This window comes from Protopterus annectens, chromosome 10.part0 (genome assembly GCF_019279795.1).
Source record: "Protopterus annectens isolate FY-2018-M chromosome 10.part0, PAN1.0, whole genome shotgun sequence".
Lineage (NCBI taxonomy): Eukaryota > Metazoa > Chordata > Ceratodontiformes > Protopteridae > Protopterus > Protopterus annectens.
Window position 1 is genome coordinate 1,713,491,965 of NC_056744.1, and position 24,538 is coordinate 1,713,516,502.

General features: G+C 39.2%; 1 protein-coding gene across 1 annotated transcript in view; it reads right to left on the bottom strand.

The window, feature by feature from the left end:
• Positions 1-24,538, bottom strand: part of LOC122814459 (zinc finger protein 91-like) — a 586,949-nt gene that overhangs the window by 189,364 nt on the left and 373,047 nt on the right. The window contains exon 11 of the mRNA XM_044087039.1: positions 4,207-5,247. Within this exon, the coding sequence (XP_043942974.1) occupies positions 4,207-5,247 (1,041 nt within the window). The remainder of the gene's footprint in view (positions 1-4,206; positions 5,248-24,538) is intronic.

Below are 24,538 nucleotides of genomic sequence, written 5' to 3' on the forward strand. Positions count from 1 at the left end.
TCTTCAAATACAATATCTGTTTTGCTTGGTTCTAACTTTTTCACTGTTTGTATTGGACGATCCACCATGTGTTCAGAAGTTCTCCATTTTTGGTAATTATTTTTGGTTCATGTTTCCAATGTTTCTTAACTAATGGATTTACCTTTCATTACACAAGCTCTAAGCCATATGTATATTACATCCAGCAAGAAGATGAGCAACTCTTATTGTGAAGCCTATATATATATATTTTTTTCTTTTTTTATATAGATTTTGTGAAACACCATATTCACAGTTCTCGGACATAATTAGCCTTTTACCTTTTTGTTTAAAGTCAGCTGTCAGACATTCAAGATACAAATCTTGATTAATATGTGATTGTTCTGGGAGTTTGGTATACTTGATACTAGAACTCTGGGATTTCCAATTTTCTTTCTTTTTCTTCTGGTGATGATCTTTGTATTCTTGTTTTTTTTAGCACTTGCTGTTGCTACATTTTTTGTCCATTTTTGGACAGACATTCATCCCTACTACTTTCCGAAACACTTCTGCTAATCTTAGCATGGACTTAATGCGAGACTTGTTTTCCTCATGATTTGAACTTTCAGTAAGGTTGGACTGCAGATCTATACAGATAGTCAACTTCAAGGCAGCATTGCATCCTTCAGAGGAAGAGATAACCCTGCTACATTACTCTTTTATAATATTTGATAAGCATTAAATAGTTTTCACGTTTTCCTGCCAGATGCAACATTTTTGCAGAAGGTCAATCACACCAAACAAGAGCAAGCAGACTTGCACCTTTGAATGTATTCTTCGATTTTAAGGCAATTTCAGCCTTATTAAGCTCTGTTCTTAATTGTTAATACTTTATTGCTGACCCTTAATTTAAGCAAAGATATTTACACACACTCCATCTTATTCCAATAATACTAGGTCACATTCCTTTACCAAGGTGCGGTTTTTCTTGATGCTTCCATTTCTCTTGTTGTAAATTTTGTTTTACAGACTTTATCATGATCAAATATCGTTCATATAGCTGACCGTTTTAACCATTTGCAGTTGTACTTTCAGCTGCATGTCAGGTGAGTTATATAGTTTTAAATTACCCACAAGAAGGAACTGTGATGCCTCTTAGCATGACTGTTTTCTTGGAATCATGCACTAGCCATAGCCTACTCTGTTAAGAGAACAGATAGAGTTAAGGGCAAGGCAAATAGTGGTGACAATGAATCACCCTGGAATATCCTTAGCTGGATTTTTATTTCTGGGATAGTAACTTTTGCCTTTTCATTACTCTACTGCAAAGTGGTTTCAGAGCAAATCCAGTGTAATTTATCGAAGTACAGTATGTCTTGTACCAAATCATAAATGCAAAATACTGTCAAACGCAATTTTATAATCTATCCATGTTCCACTTAGCCAACACCACTTTTTGGAGTTCTCCATTATGCCAATATTTCCTAACAAATGATGCTTGGTTCCATGTACTTTTCTTTTACCATCTTTACTTTCTGCTACAATGAACTGTAACCCAAGCATTAACTCTGGTATACCAGCTGAATGTTCTCGGTAAGAAAGTCATTGGGGAAAATTTTTTAGGATTGCATGCAGGTTCCATTTGAGAAGTGTAATTTTCACATTCCCTCTGTGAACAGCAAGGTGGTAGCTCATCAGAATATGGATAAGGGAAGAACGATTATACTTATTACAATCAAGAAATATAGATGGTTCTTCCGGCATGACCTTGTTAATGACTTCTACACATACTTTGCTGTGTGAAACTGTAATTATATTCAGTAGATTTATATCCCTTCTTTCTTTTTGTCTTTCTTTCTCTTTCATTTTCTCCAGATCTTGTGTTTTCATTACTTTGACAGGAAACAACCTCATTCCTAGGTTGAGGTACAATTAAAGTTTATGAAATCAGTACTGCTTCAGTCATTGATGTTTGTCAAAAGTGCTCTTCTCTGCACCTTCACTGTCCCTGGAATTATCCCCCTTGTTGTTCACATGGAGTTATCTGTTATCTGTAATACATTGAAGTATGCTTTGAATTTTTTTTATACTAGTTCTGTTGCCCTGCTACTGTTGGGAGTATTGGAAAGTCCTTATATAACATTGCTCAAGTATCTGCACCCATGCCCTGGTGTTTTATAACTGTGTCACTCAGTTCACGGCTCCAATTTCTGTGTGAATTTGCTTACTTTGGCTTTTTGTTCTTTTTGCAGTTCCTTATTTGCATCTTTTTCCATGTGGTCTAATGTTTCTTTACCAAGCTATTGGTTTGGTTTCTAATCAGTCCTATTTAATGATATTCATTTTTATCTGCAGCTTTTGCTTGCTTTCCTGATGCAAGTATTTTTTCACTCCTAATTTCTATCTTATTCTTGCTACATATCCTATGTATGGTGATAATGGGCTTGTTGCATAACAATAACCTCTTTTTTTTATGCTCACCTGTCCCTTTATTATCTCTACACCTCTTACCTGGCACGTCAGTCTTTTTGTGGACTACTAATTTCATCCTCTATGAGATGGGGCTCACCTAGAGCTTAGTCTAATATTGGGATGGGCGTACTTCTATCTTCTACACAATTTTACAGTCTCTTTTCTAGTCATGGCACTCGTACCTGTGTCAGGAATGTTTACTTTTTATCCCAAGACTCACGTCTCCATTCTCTTTGTTTACTTTCTCCATTATATCTGTACTGCAGAGATCATTTTATATATTAGCATTGTCTAGGTGATTTTATAGAAACAGGATAAACACTTTCACAGATGCTGGAAGATGAATTCAGTTCCAGCAAACTTAATCTTTCTCATGGTGTAATTTCTCCAAGTTTTTTTGGATTTTAATATCATGACAGGAATGGACCCTATTCCCAAAATCAGGGTATAATTAAAGTTCATGAAATTACTATGGTTAGCCAAAAGTGCTTTCACAGCACTCTCAACGTGCCCAGAATTGACTCCTCCTGTAAATCATATGGAGTTACATATACTGGTAGCATATTAAAGTACAACTTTAGATTGTTTTGTATTAGACGCATTGTTGCTAATACTATTGCAACTGAGTGTTTTTCTTCCACGATGCTCTCATTTCTGTCTGTAAATCCTGATATTTTATGATGTCGTGTCTTTCTTTACATGAGACTCTGTAACCACTAGGTGCAGCAATTTCAATGATCAATGCTGATTTTGCCTTTTTTCAAGGACTACTATATCTGGTTTTCTTACATCTATGTTTGACCTGTTGGTAATGGGTAATCCCATATGATGTCAATCTCTATAATGCTTTGTGGTTCACATTTCCAATGTTTCTCAGCTACTTCTATAATGTAGCATCTAAACAATCCTCAGTGCAGCAGTCCTGCCACAATGTGCTTTTCAGTGTACAGACCCTCTGACTTAAGTACATCACAACCAACAACAAGATATGCAAGAGTTTCCATCTCTTTTCCCAGAACCTACATTTGTTTGTTTCTCCCACATGTTCAATGGACTCTGTAAATCAATGCATGTGTAGTCCAATGCCTTCAACTGCCATCATTAACCTTTCATACTTTGGTTTCACCTCACCTCTCCTTAACCACTCCTGCATCAAATCCTGATCAGCATGAGGTTGTCCCTGGAGATGTGTACTTGACACATTATTTATGGCTTTTCCACATTTCTTTCCTTCTTATCTGATCCTTTTCCTTAGATTCTTTCCTTTGGTTTTGACATATTCAGTTGCTGTCTGAGTTTTGTCCACTTCTGGTGTAATATCTATTACCATTTAACACTGGAATGCTTCTCCTAAACTAAGCAGACCGGTCACCTTAGACTTACTCGCCTCATGTTGTAAAACTTTTACTATGTTTGGATCTGAAGAGGTCGGCAGATATGCATGCAGTCCCACAACTGACTATGTATACATACCAATTTCAAGGAAGCCCCTACCTCCTTCAGTGTGTGAAACATATAATCTTGATATACACTGATTTTTATAGATCATTTGATAAGCGTGAAACATTTTTCTTGTTTTCCAGTCCAACTGATTCAATACCTTTTGGGGCCTGTCAATCACCCCAAAACTGTGTTAGACACTTGATGACACAGGAGTATACTTGTCTGTCTACAGCACTTCTCGGTTTTAATTTCTATAAATATTTCAGATTACTAAAACCATGACTTGAACAGAATGCACACCTAAGTTGGTGTACAGTTAAATTCAAGAAATCAGTATTGCTTCAATTTTGATGTCTGCCACAAGTTTCTCATCTGCATGAGCTTGCTGATGGGCTCTAAGAGTACTCTGTCTTGTGAAACTCTTGCTACATTCTGTACATTTATATGGTTTATCACCTGTGTGAATTACCATATGGCGCAACAAAATACTGCTCTGTGAAAAACATTTACTGCACTCAGCACATTTATATGGTCTCTTTCCTGTGTGAACAGCATGATGACGGATCATATCACTGCTCTGTGAAAAACTCTTGCCACATTCAGCACACTGAAATGGCTTCTCCCCTCGGTGAGTCCTTTGATGGTATAGGAGACCACTTTTGTGTGAAAAACATTTATTACATTCAGTACAGTTATATGGTTTCTCCCCCTTGTGGCTCTTTTGATGACACAGGAGAGCATTCTTCTGTGTATAACACTTGCCACACTCTGTACACTTGTATGGTTTCTTTCCTGTGTGAACAGCTTGATGTCGTATCATGTCACATCTCTGAACGAAACACTTACTGCATTCAGTACATTCATATGGTTTCTCCCCCCTGTGAGTTTTTTGATGATAGAGGAGAGCGTTCTTTCCTGTGTAACACTTACTGCAGTCAGGGCATTTGTATGGTTTTTCACCCACGTGATTCTTTTTATGTTTGACTAGCTTACTCTTTTGTATGGAACTCTTACTATATTCAGCACATTTATACTGTGTACCCACTGTCTGAGACCTCTGCTGTATTACTGGACTTTGAAGCACATTGAAACATCTGCCAGTTTCAGAGATCTGGCTACAATTAAGTCCTGACTGAAGCTGCTGTACGGATGTGAGATGAAGCCTGTCACAGTCCTTCACAGGCTGACCAGACTGCTGTAGGTTCTCCATCAGGTGATGTAACGGAGGTATTTTACTGTCATGCTTACTGCTCTGGCTGCAGCTATGTCCTGACTGGTGCTGTGGTACAGGTGTGAGAAGATGGCTGTTACCCTGCACGGGCTGGGCACATCGCTGCCAGTCCTCTGTTGGATGTTGTAATTGAGGTATCAAACCTAAAAAGAAATAAAACGTATTTTATTAAAATAAAACAAATATGCTTGATATTTCTCCCGCACTGGGGCATATGGACTGTTAAGCCATTTTAAATATTATGGGTTTATTTTCTGTTTATCATGTTATTATGTTCTGTTGTTCATTCATTAGCAAAAGTATTCATGTCATTTTTCAGAATCTGGTCCTCAACAATCAGCTTTAAAAGGTACAAAACAGTAGGGAACATTCACAATAATCAAATATGATAACTAAAATAATAAAGTAATATATCTACAGACATACCTCTCAAATGTTTTTCAGCAAAACGTTTGAAAACTTTTACTAATCCTGGCCTTCCCAGTGGAAATGTTCCCTCATGATATTTAAAGTTTCCCCAAAAGAGTAGTCTTCTGGGGGAGATGCTGAGGGAATAGACTCTTCAGCATCAGAATCTTCATAAGGGGGAAAAGAGTATTCCTGTTCCTCAGAAGAATCTGAGGAAATTGAGACCGTTTAAGAGGAAGCGTAATCCTCCTCCTGTCTTGGACTTTTATCAGGAGGAGGATGGGAACCCCTGATTAGGGTAATTAAATCTTCAGCTATCTTAAGCATCTGTTTCTTAGGCATGAGGCCTTGCACTGGAGACTGCTGTACAGTCTTTTTTGCTTTTAAAGGAGTTTTCAGCTTTGCACAGGATTTAATGGTGAGTGTAGTCGGTCTGAAGACTCCTACTGCAACTGAAGACACCTACTGCAACTGAAGGAGTTTCAACTGCACCGGAATCACCTTCAGCCCTGGAGTCGGAAGGGGCTAAAGATGACGGCTGTGGAGGCCTAGTAATCTCCGCTTGGGAATTGGAAGCCGTCTGAGGTTCTAAATCAGCGGTCGTCAGGGGCTGAGTAGGCGCCTCACTGAAAACTGGAGAATCGGCGATGGGCCCAGCAGAGGCCTCGGAGTCTGGTTTAGGTCTCGGCTGCCTGTCCTTATCCTTGCATTTTTTATGCATTCCAGTTGTCGGTTGCTCCGACGGCATGGTATAATTAAATTTCCTACCAAAATAATGTTGGGCGAAATCAAACCGACGTTTTATAGTTCGTGTATTAAACCTAGCGCAAAACCGACAACCTGTAATGTCGTGGTCTGGGCCTAGGCAAGGAATACAATAAGAATGAAAGTCCTTATGAGGTATTTGCTTCCCACAAGAAATGCAATTGTTAACTTTTTCTGACATCGGGCTGAGGCAAGAAAAGGTTCCCCAACGGGGTACTTAGCTTTATTGAAGACTTCGGTCTGAAATTCGATTTGAAAATCTCAGGAGTCGGCCGACCGGCACTTGCGAACTGCTTCTGCTTCGGGCACTGCGCAGCAAGAAAGACTGAAGAAAATGGCGTCGGATGCCTCTTACATACCCCTGGCGCACTGACGTCAGGGAAGAAGCGACAGCAACCGACGCCGGACCAAGACTTTGGAACTCTGGCCGACTGATGGCAGGATAACCTAAGTGTGATGACTGCAGCAGTGTAACACGATGAACATTTTGGACTTCCCATACCAATGTTTAATTTTGATGCGGCAAGTGTTACCTAATCACGTAGCATTTGAATGCACCATTCTAGGATTCCTAGGCAATAAATGAAATGGTGTCCTTCTGAATCAGGACACTGAAAAGGTTGCCAAATTTAAAAAAAATAAATAAGTCAAAAAAACATGTGATGATTGACCACATGGATCTATATTTCATTGCACTGTATGGACAATTCACAACCAAAACATTCTACATGCATAATAAAAGTATAACAAGAATCCTATAATAACCAAAGACTTCCTACTACTGACTGAAGGTAATGTGGGTCATGCAAGGGGGAGCAGTGGTATCTCCTACAGTCCTCATATTCCATCATAGAACAAGAATAGGGGTGGCTCAAAACTTCAGTAATCGAGATCAGCTCAGCACCGGGGCAGACCTTGGGATGGCTCAGTTCCCCTATGTTTTATCTAAACAAGGCAGTTGACTTAGAGAATTAAGGAGTGTTAATGAGCTGTTTCCTGTGGTCCAATGGTGCAAGGTTTGACTCCCTAAACCTCCACTGTCTGTGTGACACTGAGCAAATTTAACCAGACACCACTCCTGGGTAGAGTCTAAAAAGGTCCATGGAGATCAGTGCTTTATCTTGGAAAACAAACACAAATAAATTCTGATCAAGTCATTTTTATTGTAAAGCTGAAAGCACTAAAACTACTTGCTATGATTACTATGCTACAGCATTATAATTTGATTGCTAGCACGTCTTCACATGTGTACTAACTATAACCCTGCCCCAATCCCAAGTGCATCCAAAGTTATTGGTAGGTTGTCTTTTAGTTGTCTGACTGCAAAGGGCCATCAATTCTTTTGCTTCTGCATATCTCTGGTCATTTTTTCTCATTTCAAGTTAGTTTCAACAAGTAAAGATGGACATAATGTGAATCAATGTTACTGCATATTGACTAGTTATATCCTATTAACTCAACATCTTCTGTATTCTATAGGACATTACTTATTATAGCACGATTTCTTGCACAGCGATGACCACACTTTACTGTTTTCTAAGGTGCTTGCTGCACAGTTGTTCTGCTAATTTGGCTATTTAGAATGACATTCTCTAAATCTCACCAGTAACAAAATACATTAGAAGTTTTTCTCTGTGCTATGAGACCCGGTCTGTCTCATGCAAAAACACAGTGTTTAAATAACATGGTTGCGGGACCCAGCTGTATTATAAAAGTTCTTTACTGCACTTATGACAATGTTCATCACATTATTTAGCTGTTCATAGTAGCCATGGTCTATGTTAGTCAGATAAAGTGCACATGCCTGCAGAGCTTGACTATGTAGCTATCACCCTTTCCTGTGCTAACCACATATTTAGCTGTCACAAATGTGAATGATGCTACTGTGCCGCCCAAAGCTATACATCATAAGGTGGTGGTGACATGTTTGGGAGTCCAGAGAAAGGACATCCTTCACTTAACACGACTGATGCAGAAGGGCTGCACCAGAGGGAAAGGAATGCTGTGCCTGCTCCAGTGGCCTTTTTGTTTGGACATAAACCCCACTTAATGCAGCACTACACTATTACCTGCCTGTTCAATGTGCCCTAACAGTGTTGACCACCCCACTTCAACACAGTTTGCCATAACCCTGCCAGGACCATTCCTGTGTTAGCTAACAGCAATTAGTATGATGCAATAGCACTGTATGGCACCCATATACCCTGGAGATGTCCTTGTAATGTGGTGTGCATTACCAGTACTGTCTACTGAAGATTTACTTACATTTTGTTATTCTGAAATACCCTACAGTCAGAGTATTCCGCTCAGTTCTGTAACATACTCTCAGACTATGATGACTGTAATGGTTATACTATTTAGGAGCTCACAGTGGAGTGATTATACTAATAAGGCAATACAGCAGAGATCCCTGAATCGTGCCAATAACAATTGTGGAGCTAGTCTCCAAAGACCTCAGCTGAAAATAATTTCTTGCCCAGCCAGACTTGCTCAATAAACAAAAGTCAATAAATAAAATGAACTATGTGGTATCATCCCTATTCCATGCAATGAGGCACAGTATTTCTTGTACATATGCACTGTGTCCACTTAAGGAATACATGGATGAGTATTCTGGCCACACTCCCACACATTTTCTGCAAAGTAACAACCATGGGCATTGCACTTTCCAGCTGGCCATACTTTGAACTCTTGAGCACACAGACCACATAAGATGTGCATTACAATGGAGCATGGCTGTGCATCTACTGTCCTTACCCATACTACTGACCACATGCATCATGCCAACATAGATGGGCATTGCACTACTTTGTTGCCTGCTGATGTTCATCACATGACCCATTATAAATTGTTCACCTAACTGTTCAGTGACTGCTGCTTTCACAAATTCAGAATGCAGCTCTGTGCCTGGCAGGTGCACCCTAAAAGAAGATGTTCTGAGGGTAAAAGTACAGTTGGTGATCAGATTTAAGGGAAAGACCAACCATGGGTAGGGAGGGCAGGATGGTGCAGAGTTTGTGAGAACTAGGTACAAGATATCGCCACCACTGGTGGGGTTACAGACAACTTGAATCAGGGAATTCTCATTCATCCTATCAAAGAAATGTGCATGTCTATCACTGGAAGTATAAGTGCTCCAGTCTATAGATTGGTAGCATAGCTGTCATTGGAAATATAAGCACTCCAATCTATAGAGTGGTAGCTTACCTGTCACTGGAAGTATAAGTGCTCCAGTCGATAGATTGGTAGCTGAAGTCAATGTGGATTAGAGGTCAATCACTAATGGTGATGTTTCTAGGAATGTAATGTGCATACCCTAAGTGCTCCAGTCTATAGATTGGTAGCTGAAGTCAACGTAGATTAGAGATCAATCTCTAATAGCAATGTTTTCTAGGAATGTAATGTGCATATCCGTCTTTGGAAGTATAAGTGCTCCATCTATAGATCGGTAGCTGAAGTTACAGAGGATTAGAGAACAATCTCTAAAAGTGATGTTTTCTAGGAATGCGAGGAACTTATGGTCATGAATCGTCATGGAAGAGGACCTGTAACAAGTTATAAAGTGAAGATCTACCTTTACATAGTATAAGCTAAAGTTTAATGAGCTCACTTGGGGGTCTTTGAATATCACTTTGGTAGGGATGAAATCCCTGATGAAAACAATTTTCCATCAGCTGATATCAGCTCAGGTACTGTTGTTGACCATAAAGAGTTTATCCTTAATCTTAGAGATCTAGAGAACAATCTATACAAACTGTATAAATTAGTTTGGCAAAGACGGCATCTGGAGGCTTGTCTTCATTTTAATGTGATTCCCAGAGGGATGCGCATCTTATGTATGCCGACTCACATCCCCTGTTATTAAAACAATGGCAGGAGCTTAATATCGCCTTTAGCAAACAGTACATCAATCTTCTTATCAACTATTTTACACCTATAGAGCGAGAGCTGACTACCAAGGTAGAAGAACAACATAAGAATTTGAGTGACAATTTTAAAGGGGAAACACATATAAAGAAAGTTGATGCAATGTATCTACAAGTTATGGCTTTCAGCGAAAGACTGCAGCAAACTAAGCATAAGAAGTTAGTCAGAGATTATCATGACTTTGTAACGGGCCAGATTTTTGTCTGGCCGAAGTTCAATGCTACTAATACCAACAACCGGCATCCTCCCACTGTTTCTCTGTCATCGGATATTAGTATATCTCAATCTTCACACATTCCGAATAACAATGCCGCTTTAAATGCTGTACCTTCCACCAACGTCATTGCATTGACAGAGATAACGCAAGTGGAGTGCCAACATATAGGTGAACTTTCTTTTCCGGTCAATACACCACCACCCAACCAAGAAGGACTGAGACAATCAATACAGCAGAAGGGTGCAAGACCTAAGGACAGTTCCTCCATTGTCAATCAAGGTTTTTTACCCTTTCCTGTAAAATTTCGGGTACAGAACCGAACCAGATCGAACAGCAGAGAAAGAAGGAAGAGAAAGTACTCCGAAGAAAATGCGGAGGTAAGGAGAAAACAAAGGAACTGACTTACTTTTTAATTTATCTAGCCGATCACTTAATGAATATGAAACCAGCCTTTTAAATAGAGGCTTGTCATTTGTTCCATCACAGTCGAGCAGTTTATCGGAATTGCTAATAGACTTACGAATATTCTCTAGAAATGTATCATTGAAATTGCTGCTTAAAGATAAACCTGAGACTGCTCAGCGGACTATAGATTACTTTAAGAAACCAAGTGTGTATATACCTGAGACTCCAGCTACTATTAATTGTTTTGTACAAGTTTGTGAACATGAGTTCTATAACTATTTCTCTAATTTTACAGGTTTTAACACGAAATGTCACATATACCATAACCTAAGTTATAATGAAAAAATAGCACTTAAGAATCTTAAGAAAGATGTAGATTTGGTCGTTAAACCTGCTGACAAGGGTGGTGGCCTTGTTTTGATGGATACCCTTTTTTATAATAAATTGATGTACAACTTGTTAAGTGATACTGAAAAGTATGTAACTTTAAATGATTTAGATCTAGATAGGTTAATTTTTCAAGTACATGACACTTTGTACGATTTGTTGATGTGTAGACAGTTGACTAAGGGGTTATATGATTATTGCCTTATTGAATGTCCACTAGTTCCGTTAATAAAGGGACTTCCAAAAATACATAAACAACAGTTTCCCCCACCACTGCGCCCAATAGTTGCAGGGAACAAATGGCTGACTGAAAATATTTCCATATATCTAGAATCCAAATTAGGACTCCTAGTAAAAAATATCCCAACTATACTGAGAGATACTCAGCAATTATTAAATGACTTAACTCTCATTGATCTAGACACAGTCATGACATCACACCTGCTTTTAGTAGCAATGGATGCCAAGAACTTATTCATGGTTATACCGAATGATCAAGGCATAGAGGCTATTAGAGAAGTGATGTGTAGAAATACTACCATTGATAAGGATACCCAGTCCCTCATTGGTACCTTCCTAGACCTAGTACTTAATAATAATGTTTTTTCTTTCAACAACAAGTTGTACAAACAAGTGTGGGGGGGTTGCCATGGGCACCCCCTGCGCTAATTCATACGCTAACCTTGTTATGTATAGTTGGGAATATCATTATGTTTTTAACAGCAAATATCAAGAAAATATAGTGCTATATAGGCGCTTTGTAGATGATATTCTTGTGTTATGGAGAGGTGATATCGATTCCCTACAGGAATTTCGAATATACCTAGAATCCACTACTGATTTTCTGAGATTCACCTTAGAATATTCTAACACATCCATCAGTTTTTTGGATGTCACCATTTCCATTAATGTTGATTCTACCTTAACTACTAGGATACACAGGAAGGAATGCTGGAAGAATGCAATCCTCCAATATAGCAGCATGCATCCTAGACACATCTTTGCTAATATAGTCAAAAGCCAATATATGAGAGTTTGTAGGCTTTGTAGTAACAAGATTCAAAAGAACCAAGAAATACTAAATTTGAGGGATCTATTTTTGATGAGAGGATATCCTATGAATTTAGTAGATGGAATTATTAAGGATATTTCGTCATCCATTGATGATGCACATGATCAAGATAGATATACATCCAGATTCAAATCAGCTATAAAAAGGGATAAAGTTAACGTAGAACATAATTTGTTGCAATATTCATCTGGTTGTTCTGAATCTAGGACATATATTCCTTTTGTCACTAGATACACTAATGACAATCATAATATTACCCAGATTATGAAAATAAATTGGAATATTCTAACAGTTAATCAGGATATTAAGAAAATTGTGGGTAGTACACCTAGTTTTTGCTATAAGAACAGCAAAAATTTAAAGAGACTTTTGTGCAATGACAGACATACCAAAGGCAGCACAATTGATAGAACATCCCATCCAGGGACCATACCCTGTAACAAATGTAATATGTGCAAACATATTACAACAGATACACATTTTTATATACCAGGGCTCAACCAGGATTATTACTTCAATGCACAAGCCAGTTGTGATACCTTTAATGTTATTTACCTGGCTACATGTGATAAATGCCAGGCATACTACGTAGGTCTAACCACGAGGAAATTAAAGAAACGCATTTACAATCACACATATGAAATTAGGAAAGCAATTTTGACCAATGCTTTAGCAAAACATATAAATGATTACCATGATCATAGATTTTATTTTCGTGTAATAGAAGTGGTTAGACGAATAAAAAGAGGAGGGGATACCATGATACATTTAGAAAACATTGAACTTGAATGGATCTTGAGACTTAGAGCCCACATACCTCCAGGACTCAATAGCACGGTTAGTTTAAAATCTGTACTAGCCTCGAGGTAGTTTAAACATTATCTGAATCTTTAAGAAATTTAATTTCTCCATTTCTATAAAAGAAGTCTGGTATTCCCACACCAGTAGTTTGTTTTGTTTGTGAATATTCTATTAACCACATTAGTATGAAGTTATCAAGTCTATATTAATATTTTTAGACTGATATGATGCCACCTTCCAATGTAATACACGTTCAAAGATTTTAGTGATCTGAATGTGTTACATTCTATATCAGTTGATCATTTGGTTATCATAACATGTTATTTAAGGTTGATTTATATATATTTTTCACATATATCTTTATATATATACATACTTATACATATTTTTGATACAATATATTTATATTCATATTTTTTATATGGTATACATTTCTATATTTAATGTACACATATTCATTCTTTCATATATATACTGCACATTTTCAATATATTCAGTGCCATACATATATATAGACACATGTTGTCATCAACCAGATATGTTTTTGTATATATTTTTTGCACTTTAAAAGTACACAGTTTTTCATGTGTCTGTCATTTGTTTTGTCCAGTTTTTTGGAATGTTTCTGTATCCTAAAGTATTTATTAATTATTTATTTATTTATATTGAGCAGTATATATCCATTTTTCAGAAGTGAGCTAAAGCATCAATATACATATGTTTTAATATATAGTTTTCTAAATGAAAGTTTTAAAGGAAATGTCTTTTTAACTAAACAAGCTGATGTTAAATGAATTATTGCTTAATTAATTAATTGAATGAAGAAAGAGCGGGGAATTATGTGATGGTTTTTGCTATATAAGCATTTGATTTTTTATCAAGTATTATAACCCGAAGAAGCATACAGTCCGTATGCGAAAGCGCTTGTTATTCTTAAATAAAATAATTTTTTACATCGTGGTGATCTTCGTTTGGTGTTCCTGGGATTTAAGGGAAAGACCAACCATGGGTAGGGAGGGCAGGATGGTGCAGAGTTTGTGAGAACTAGGTCCAAGATATCGCCACCACTGGTGGGGTTACAGACAACTTGAATCAGGGAATTCTCATTCATCCTATCAAAGAAATGTGCATGTCTATCACTGGAAGTATAAGTGCTCTAGTCTATAGATTGGTAGCATAGCCGTCATTGGAAATATAAGCACTCCAATCTATAGAGTGGTAGCTTACCTGTCACTGGAAGTATAAGTGCTCCAGTCGATAGATTGGTAGCTGAAGTCAACGTGGATTAGAGGTCAATCTCTAATAGCGATGTTTTCTAGGAATGTAATGTGCATACCCATCTTTGGAAGTATAAGTGCTCCATCTATAGATCGGCAGCTGAAGTTACAGAGGATTAGAGAACAATCTCTAAAAGTGATGTTTTCTAGGAATGCGAGGAACTTATGGTCATGAATCGTCATGGAAGAGGACCTGTAACAAGTTATAAAGTGAAGATCTACCTTTACATAGTATAAGCTAAAGTTTAATGAGCTCACTTGGGGGTCTTTGAATATCACTTTGGTAGGGATGAAATCCCTGATGAAAACTGTGACCCCACCACCACCATTTCCCGTGAGTTTAAAGGGATGATAGGCACAGAACACTGGTTTAGAGGGAAAGCTCTCATTGCACTTTATGATGTCTCAGTCAGTGCACAAACACAGACTCATTCCAGATCGGCACTTTCTTGTTTTCACTCCTGGCACTGAGAAGGACCACCTTGATGTTGTCTAATTTATGATTTGATGGTTAGCTGCTATGTGCCTCACCCCACCCTCTATTCCCACCCGACCCCACTACTGTTAAATATATTGCACCAAAACCACAACCAATCAACAGAAAACACATCCTTATAGGGGCTTTCTCTTATTTACCATACCTTACTTACCCTACTCTAACCCAGGCATTTATCAAGAACTTCATAATGCCACTGCTAGTTGCATCAGCTCCTCTTAAATTAATACTATTATATTCCCTCTTACCCATTATGCTTATCCCATCTCTTCTCACCGTCTATGAACATCTGAAGTAACTAGGGTTCCACTACCTAAGATGCCAAACCTCTACTCCAATAGTGCCAAATATGCAAGATCACTTAAGACAAATCCTTCTTACACAATGGCTTATATACTAAATACCACCAACACATTAGATCTACAGACATCAAACCCAAAACCAAAAGATACCAAAGTCTAATAACCAAATTCCTAAAACTCATACTTAGATTACAATATAATCTCATAATTGATGGAGACGTCCACCCAAACCCTGGCACAACCACAACTGTTGACCCTAGCTATAACACTACTATTCCTACTAACTTACAGACTTTAACTAGACCCCCAAACTCACTGTTAGTCAGTCACCTGAACATTAGAAGCATAAATAATAAAAGTCCACCACATTCATGCTCTCTTAGATGTTCATTCTCCACACATATTATGTCTTACCGAAACCTGGCTAAAACCATCAACTACAATGAGATAATACCTCCAGGTTATAATATACTAAGACTTGACCGTAAAGCTAGGAAGGGAGGGAATAGCTGTTTTATATAAATCTATACTGCAGGTTACCATGGACTCTTCACAACCACCCCGAGTTGATAATGCGGAAATTCTTGTTACTAAGCTACATATCAATAAATGCAATAATATAAATATCATCTGTGTTTATATTCCCCCAGGAAATAACAAACACCCTAGACAATATCCTACATTGGTTGTCAACTAACTACCCCCAAGAAACCATTGTCCTTGGTGACTTCAACATCGACTGGAATACCTGTTCCTTAGAACACCCTACTATCCATGTAGGCCTATATAGGTTTACTCAGATCATATCCTCCCCCACTATGATTGGTAAACTCAACAACAAAGAAAGTACCTTAGACTGGGTACTCATTAATAGTCACCCCCATATGTACAAGGCGGAGACCTTGCCTGATGACATAAGTGATCACTTTTTTACCTTTATAATTAGGCATAAGGCTGACATTCTCAAACAACCCACTTATAAAACAATAAGGAATAATACAAACTTTAACCCCACTAAGTTCTAAAACAAACTCAAATTATGTGACTGGTCAGTCCTAAAACACCTGCCACTGGAGGAAGCAGTAAAATATTTTAACACCAAATTCCTAGCCATCCTCAACTGCCACATACCATCACACTCTATTAGAATTAAAACTAAAGCTGCCCCATGGATTTCAAATGAAACCAGACAAAAAAATCTTACTTAGAAACAAAGCTTGGGCCAACTGGCGTGCCACAAAAATCCCCATAGATCAACTTAAATATAGAGAATTAAGGAATGACACTAAAAGATCCATTATGTCAGACAAAAAAAATGTTTACTGACATCTAAAACAGACGCACCCAAAAGCAGCCTCAAAAGTTTTGGGCAGATGTTAATAAATGTCTTCACCCAGGACAATCCACCACTCCTACCCCCTCAGATACCAACCAAAAACGTTCAGAAGAAGTTGTCAGTATCTTTAATAGCTTCTTTACTGAAACCATCCAATCCCTAGCCAGCCAGCTATCTCCTGGTGGCCCGAATTCAGTTGTTACTATACCCAGCTCCCAACCCTCCTTTCACCTTCAACCAGTCTCCACATCACTACTCCGTTCCCTAATCAAGAAATTAAAACCAACCACCCTCTCAGCTTATCTCCTATCTGCAGAGCATCTACAAAAAGCTGCAGATACCATAGCATACCCCATCTCCATTCTGATTAATAGAAATATATCAGAAGCTTCCATCCCCTCTATCTGGAAGATATCCCATATTATCCCACTCCATAAAGGTGGCAGCTCTACTGAGTTGTCTAATTACAGACCCATAGCTATTCTATCACTGCTGGCTAAAATTACGGAGAAATATATTCAAACACAATTGTTGAGCTATCTTATCCAGAACAATCTACTCGCCAGCTCTCAGCATGGCTTTAGACCATTTCACACCACCACCTCAGCCCTCCTCTCCTTCTCTAACGTCATAAACCAAAACCGTAACAACATAATTTCCTCAACCAACTTTATTGAGCTCTCTAAAGCCAATGATATGGTAAACCACCAACTACTCATTGACACACTGACAACCTTTTCCCTAGACAACCAGACTATCCAATGGTTCCAATCTTACCTGAGTGGTAGACAATAGGCTGTCCTATGGCAGGACAAATTGTCCACCCTTCTACCTGTCACCCTCAAAGTCCCCCAGGGATCTATATCAGGACCACTTTTTTTCTATCTTTATTAATGACCTGTGCACAGTCATCCCAAATACAACCTGCATCCAATACGCAGACGATTCCACTTTAATTTGCTCATCTACCTCCCCCCTCTGATCTGCAGACTTTAACCCAAAATACTTTTAATACAGTTGAAAACTGGCTCCTTAATCATCGACTCGTATTAAATCTTAACAAAACAAAATTGCTGCTGTTCTCCCCCACCCGCAGGTCCCCCATACAAAGTCTAACAATGGGATCATTATTTCACCTGATCCCACTATGAAACTTTTAGGTGTAATATTAGACAATAACCTCAAGTTTGATATGCACATTAATCAAACTATTAAAACAGTTAATAAAAAACTTGGCTCACTATACAGGATTAAACCCTTCCTAACCCCACTAGCCAGAACTGTTATTGCCTGGACACACCTACTCTCCACCCTCCTCTATGCCTCCCCTTTATTTACAAACCTGAGTAAAACTGACCTCAACAAACTATCAGCTGTTATAATAATATTTCTAGATTTGCCACTGGAGCAGCTTACAAAACACACCACTGTCATAACTTGAATCATCTAGGGTGACTTGAATTGCCCAGCCTACTTCAATACAACCAAATAATAACTGCACATAAGATTATTTACCAACGTGAAAACACGCCAGTACTTAAAAACCTTATCACCCCTTACAAGACTCTGGGCACATCCAACAGGTTACTAATTCAAACAGTCAAAACCAACAACTCAGCAGGTGACTCTTTGTTCACCAACTCCGTTGGCAAAACTTGGAACTCTTTTCCTACTGATCTGACTTCGATTCCCTCTATAACCCAATTCAAAAATAGCCTTAAACAGTACTTTAAAACACATTGGTTATGTCCTTGCCCTAACCCTAACTCACATCCTAGAACCATATGTTATATGAAGGCTTTTACTTCATTTAGACTGCATGTTACTGTTAGTCTATGAACTGGTAGGCTATAACATGGGATGGTATATGTCGGTTTTATCGTTATATTGTACTGTATTACTGAGATGAATTTGTAAACTGTGCTTATCATGAATGAATGTAATAATTTTCTGTATGAAAGTTTGGAGCTTTTCTTCCCAGGCTTCTGCTGAAAATGGACATAATATCTAGTCAGACTATCCCGGTCAACAAATGTAAAATAAATAAATGTTCATTAGATGAACTCTGCCTAATAAAAGGCACAATGGAGGCAGCTAAAATTGGAGAAGTGTGTTATAACCTATATAGCAAGAAGACTACAAGCAGTCCTGATAAGACTAGGAAAACTATGGATGAAATCTCCAAGAAAACTCAGAATAGGAGCAATGACTAAAGACCGTGTTGACATGAAGGAAACATAAATGAAACAAACTGATACCCATTTAAAGCATGAGAAAAAAAGTGAGACACTAGCATTAAATTAAAAATAAAAAATACACAGTCAAGAAAGAAAACACAAACACAGCTAACAGTACTAAAATGACATGCCAAAGGCCAAAATTAAAATGCTACCATTATGTTATGAGACTGTAACCATTTCAAATGTCACGACTCACTACAGGAAGTCTTGAAACACAGAGACTAAATGGTCAAAAAGACAGACATACATAGACTAAGTCTGAGACAGCCATTTCTCAGAATATTCCCTTTTCTCCGAGGTATAGCTATTTGGAGTTAGTATATACAAGTTCATAGGGAGAGGGTTGCCCACCACCAAAAAAAAGAAGTTTACAGGAGAAGATGTTAGACAACCACTCCTCTCCTAGATTTTTGAGATTTTTTTTTGAGTGTCGGCACTCTGCATTTCAAGTGCCAACATTTCACTAGGGAGCCTTATGAGACTTGCATTAATCTGCGGTCTAAAATTTAGTTGACCTACTGATTATAAGTCAAGTTGATTAATAACACAAAAGGTAACACCTGTGTCAAACTGGTGGGAAAATCAGCTCGGTCACTCTCACATTCTGTCCATTGATCAGCCAGTCATGACACTCAGCTTGTAAAGCTTCAAAAATGCATTTGACTGATGTGTGTTTATTTAATCCAGATGGGTTGCAGGCATACAGCCTTTAGCTATCGTTGGAGAGCTCTTTTCCTTCTATGACAAAGTTAAATTCAACAGAATTATGTTTTATGTCGGTAAAACAATTTCAAGAACATGTAAGAGGAAACATGTCTAGTTTCCAGAAACAAATGAATGTTTATAAAGGACACTGTGCATAACTGTGTGGTTATTTTGCTATATTATTTCATTCTGCACACAAACAGTTCATGGCACAAGTATTTCATTTGGCCAGTTAAACTACACTGATGGGATAATACCAGCTGGCAGACCTCGAATTAGACATCTTGTTATCTGATAGTCCGGTATAGTGGCCTTTGGTGTGACATGTCTACAGATGTTGCATTCTCTATATGAGTATGTGCCAGGATCTCAAGATGCATTGAGGAGACTAAGCCCAGGTGTTCCGACAGCAGTCCTATGTTCCTTATTCTACTGTGCTCAAATCCAGGCCTATTTCCAAGGGTTAGAGCTATGGTTCTGCTGCCCATGCTAAGTCGCCTGTAGTTTAGTACAAAGCTTTTAGTACAGTCCACTGACAATGCCAGTGCCATGGCTTTACCGAAACGTTTGTTCAATTTCTCTTTTAAGAATAAGTTGCCTACACGGTAAATTACATATGGAAGCGAGGAAGAAGACCACCACAGGGTTGACTACTGGTAACAATCACGGGGTTGACTACTGGTAACAATCAGATAAGTATCTCATCAATACGTTTGTCACAATAAGCTCTGTCCACATTTTCAGTTTCATACCATTTAAGTTCCTAGGTGGTTCTGATGTTATTCTTGCTGTCTTATGTGCCTTTGACTTGATTAGATTTCACTTGGTGGGGGAGAAAGATACAAGCTGGTGCCTTATAGTTAGTTTAGTGTAATTTCTACAAAGACTTGTAGACAAACAGGAGTCTTCTGGGTTCTTAATAATTGAGATATCCAAGAAGTTGACTTTTTCCTAGGTAAAGTGCAACATGAATCTTAAGAACTCCCATACAACCAATTAAAAATTCAAGCGCTCTTAATTTTTCCCCTTATAACTATACCATCTATAAGGCAACAATATATGTCCACAATGGCAAGTTTATGATATGAATTAACTTCTCATTCTCTCAGTACATCATTTGTAAAACTGGGAGCCATGGTTTCCCTATGGCTACTCTGCTCGTCTATTCCAAAAAATGCACTAAAGAGTGAAGACATTGATGCCCAGAAGTGAAAGCGGTAGTCCAGGACTTCCACTGCTGTAGGCATTTTCAGGTTGAATTCAAAAGCTTCTGTTGGCATTGATACTGTAAGGTTGTGTGACCACTGCATAGACAGAGACTCCACATCAATACTACTGTCCAGTTTGGTACTACAGCCATATTGCTAACCTTTAGGATAAAACCACCTTTGGATAAAATCAAGTGAATAGAAAACAAATGACTTTGCTTTCATAGCCAAAGGCTTCAAAATACATTCCAGGTAAGCAGCTACAGGCTCCATGATGGAGAACATCACTGGCAATGAAGTACAGTTTTGTACCTACCATAAATGTAGATGTTTAGAGTGCTAATACAGCTGCAGTCATAACAGATGGGTTCTCCTGCCGTCAGGCGGGTACTTGGTCGGCCGAATTCCAAAGTCTAGGTCCGGCGTCCGTTGTCGTCGCTTCTTCCTTGACGTCAGTGCGACAGGGGTATAAAAGAACCAGCCGACGCCATTTTCTTCAGTTTTTCTTGCCCCAGATGTCAGGTGCCCCCAGAAGGAAGGCAATACATAAATTTGTGTAATAAAACAATGCAATATAATCAAAATACAGTAGTTGCAAGCAAATACACCATAAATGAATACCCCAATCAGGTTGTATGAGGAGGTGTTAGCCAATAGGCCTGTCCCAAGAGGGGAAGGAGGGAGGGAAACCTGGACTGCAGCTGTATTAGCACTCGAACATCTACATTTATGGTAGGTACAAAACTGTACTATGTTCATCGTGCATACAGCTGCAGTCATAACAGATGGGTAGAATCCCAAAGCTAAGAAAGGGGTGGTAGGCACTAGGTGGAACTAGGAGGAGCCAGGATGCCCTGCAAGACTGCAGTGGCAAAGCCTGCTCTAGTTTTGGAGTATAATGGTAGGTTGTAGTGCTTGGAGAAGGTATGCACAGAACTCCAAGTGGCTGCTTCCAAAATATCTTTGGTAGGAACTCCTCTGAGGAAAGCTGCAGAGGTAGCTGTGGCCCTGGTGGAGTGAGATCTGATGCCTGTAGGTACAGTTTTGCCATGAAAAGAATAGCAAAAGCGTATGCAGTGGGCTATCCATTTTGAGATTGTCTGTTTGGAAATTGGCTTTCCTTGAGCTCCTACAGCATAGGACACAAAGAGCTGTTCTGATTTTCTGAAAGGCTTTGTTCTGTCCAAATAATAATGCAGTTGTCTGTGGATGTCCAAGGAATGTAGTAATCTCTCCCCTTTGTTTTGAGGATTAGGATAAAACGTAGGTAAATGTACGGCCTGATTCAAAGCTACCCTGGATACCACTTTAGGCATAAAGGACGGGTTGGTTCGTAAGGAAACTCTGTCCTGATGGAAGATGATAAAAGGCTGCACAGCCATGAGAGCTTGTAATTCTGAAACTCTATGAGCTGAGGTAATAGCCAGAAGGAAAGCTGTTTTCCAGGACAAATATTGCAAATCTGATGAGGCAGCTGGCTCAAAGGGAGGCAAGGTCAGTTTTTCCAGAATGAAATTGAGATCCCAAGCAGGTATTGGTTGTTTCCTTGGGGGGTCTTAGATTCTTAAGAGCGGGTGAGAGAATAAGGGTGGATCAGTGTTGTATTCTGCAGAAATGGCTGAGGCATGGATTTTGATGGAGGAGAATGAAAGTCCACTGCTTAGCAGCTCAGCTAGATACTGTAGTATTTGAGGTAAATTCAGTTTTCCCTTTTTCTCATTCCAGGCACAAAACCGTTTCCATTTTGCGGAGTAAGATTTTCTAGTTGATGGCCTCCTGGCCTCCAAAATGACATTCTGCACCTCCTTGGAGAGTAGGGTCTGTTGTGATGCTAAGGAATCTTCCAAGCGGCTAGATTGAGTGTTTTTAGCTGGCTGTGAAGAGTTTTGAAGCTGTGCTGAGTCAGGAGAAGAGGCATTAGAGGCAGGGTCCATGGTGGAGAATGCGTCAGGCTCCTCAGGAGTGGGTACCAGTGCTGTCTTGGCCAGTCTGGAGCAATGAGAATCATCTTTGGTCTGTCTGCTCTGATTTTCAATAGAACTTTGGGCAGCAGAGGAAGAGGTGGGAAGGCATAAACTGTCATTGATGTCCAACTGAAAGAGAGAGCGTCCACTCTCCAGGCCTTTGGATGGAAAATCCTTGAGCAGAATTTTGTCAATTGGTGATTTTTGTGGGAGGCAAAGAGATCTATGTCTGGCTTTCCCCATGCTTGTATTATTTCTGTAAAAACTTTTGGATGCAACTTCCATTCGTGTGGATCTGTCATATTTCTGCTTAGGTTGTCTGCCAGCGTGTTTTCCTTGCCTGGCAAGTACTGTGCTTGTAGTTTGATTTGTAAGCCCATGGCCATGTTCCAAAGTGACATGGCCAGTCTGCATAGGGGGTATGAATGTGTCCCTCCCTGCTTGTTTATGTGCCACATAACTGTGGTGTTGTCCGTTCTTATCAATAGTTGACCTGGTTGTAGAAGGTCCTTGAAAACTATAATAGCATTTATTACTGCTAGCATTTCCTTTTGATTGATGTGAAGGTGCCTTTCTTTTTGGGACCATTTGCCCTGAATGCACCGATCTGTCATGTGCGCCCCCCCAGGCGTAGTCCGAGGCGTCTGTTGTGATGACTTGATTTGCTTGAGGCTTGCTGAATGGAAGACCTGTGTTTGTTTGGCATGCTTGAGCCCACCACAGAAATTCCTTTTGCAGACATGGAATTAGTGGTATTATTGTTTCCAAACTGTGGCTGTGTTGAGACCATAGGTTTTTCAGGTACCATTGAAGTTTCCTCATATGCAGCTTTGCACATGGGATTAGTAAGATGCAAGATGCCATGAATCCCAGAGCCTGCAGGATTTTCCTTGCAGTTAGCCTGGTGCAATTTGCTAGTGTTCTGAAGTATTGAGTTAGTTGCCCCTGCTTTTCTGGCATGAGGTAGGCCATCTGGGTGTTTCTGTCCAAGTTGGCACCCAGGAAAATTATCTTCCGAGAGGGTATTAGTCTTGATTTCTTTTTGTTGACTGTGTATCCCAGAGAGTTCAACAACATTATTACATAAGCCAGATGTTTCAGAAGAATGTGCTTGCTGTCCGCTTGGATCAGGCAGTCGTCCAAATAGGGGTATATTTGTATTCCTTGAAGTCTGCAGTAGGCAATTACTGATGCCAGGCATTTCGTGAATACTCTGGGCGCAGTAGATAAGCCAAAGGGCAATGCAGAGAATTGATAATGGGTTGAACCTGCAAGAAATCTGAGATATCTTCTGCAATTTTGTCTGATTGGGACATGCAGGTATGTCTCCTTGAGGTCCAGTGTTACCAGCCAAGACTCCTTGCCCAGCATGGGAAGAAGCTGCTGTAGAGTGAGCATCTTGAATTTTGTGCAGTAGAAATGTGTTCAGGATGGATAGGTCCAAAATAGGTCTTCAATCTTTTCCCTTCCTTGGTACCAGGAATAGTCTGGAATAAAAACCTTGACCTTGTTCGTGCGTAGGTACCTCTTGAATTGCTTTCATGTTTATGAGATCTGTAATTTGCCTTTGTGCCTCTGCCCTTTGGTTGTGTGGCAGGTTTGGCATGCCTCTCATTTTTGGAAGGGTGTGAAAATGGAATCTGTAGCCTCTGTTTATAATGTCCAGGATCCATTTGTCTTTTGTGACAATATGCCAATTTTTTGAAAATAATGCCAGTTTTCCTCCTAAGGGGGCTGCCATTTGAGTCTTGCTTGGCATGCAAAGGGGAAAGTCATTGGGCTTGCTTTCTGAATGATTGCGAGTTATCCTCACCACCTCTTTGTGTAGGAGCTTGCCATTGTCTGCCTCTAAACGATCCTTGGGATTGTCCCCTGCCCCTCGGGCGCCTGTATCTGCCTCTTTGGGGTCTGTCCATGGCAGGAA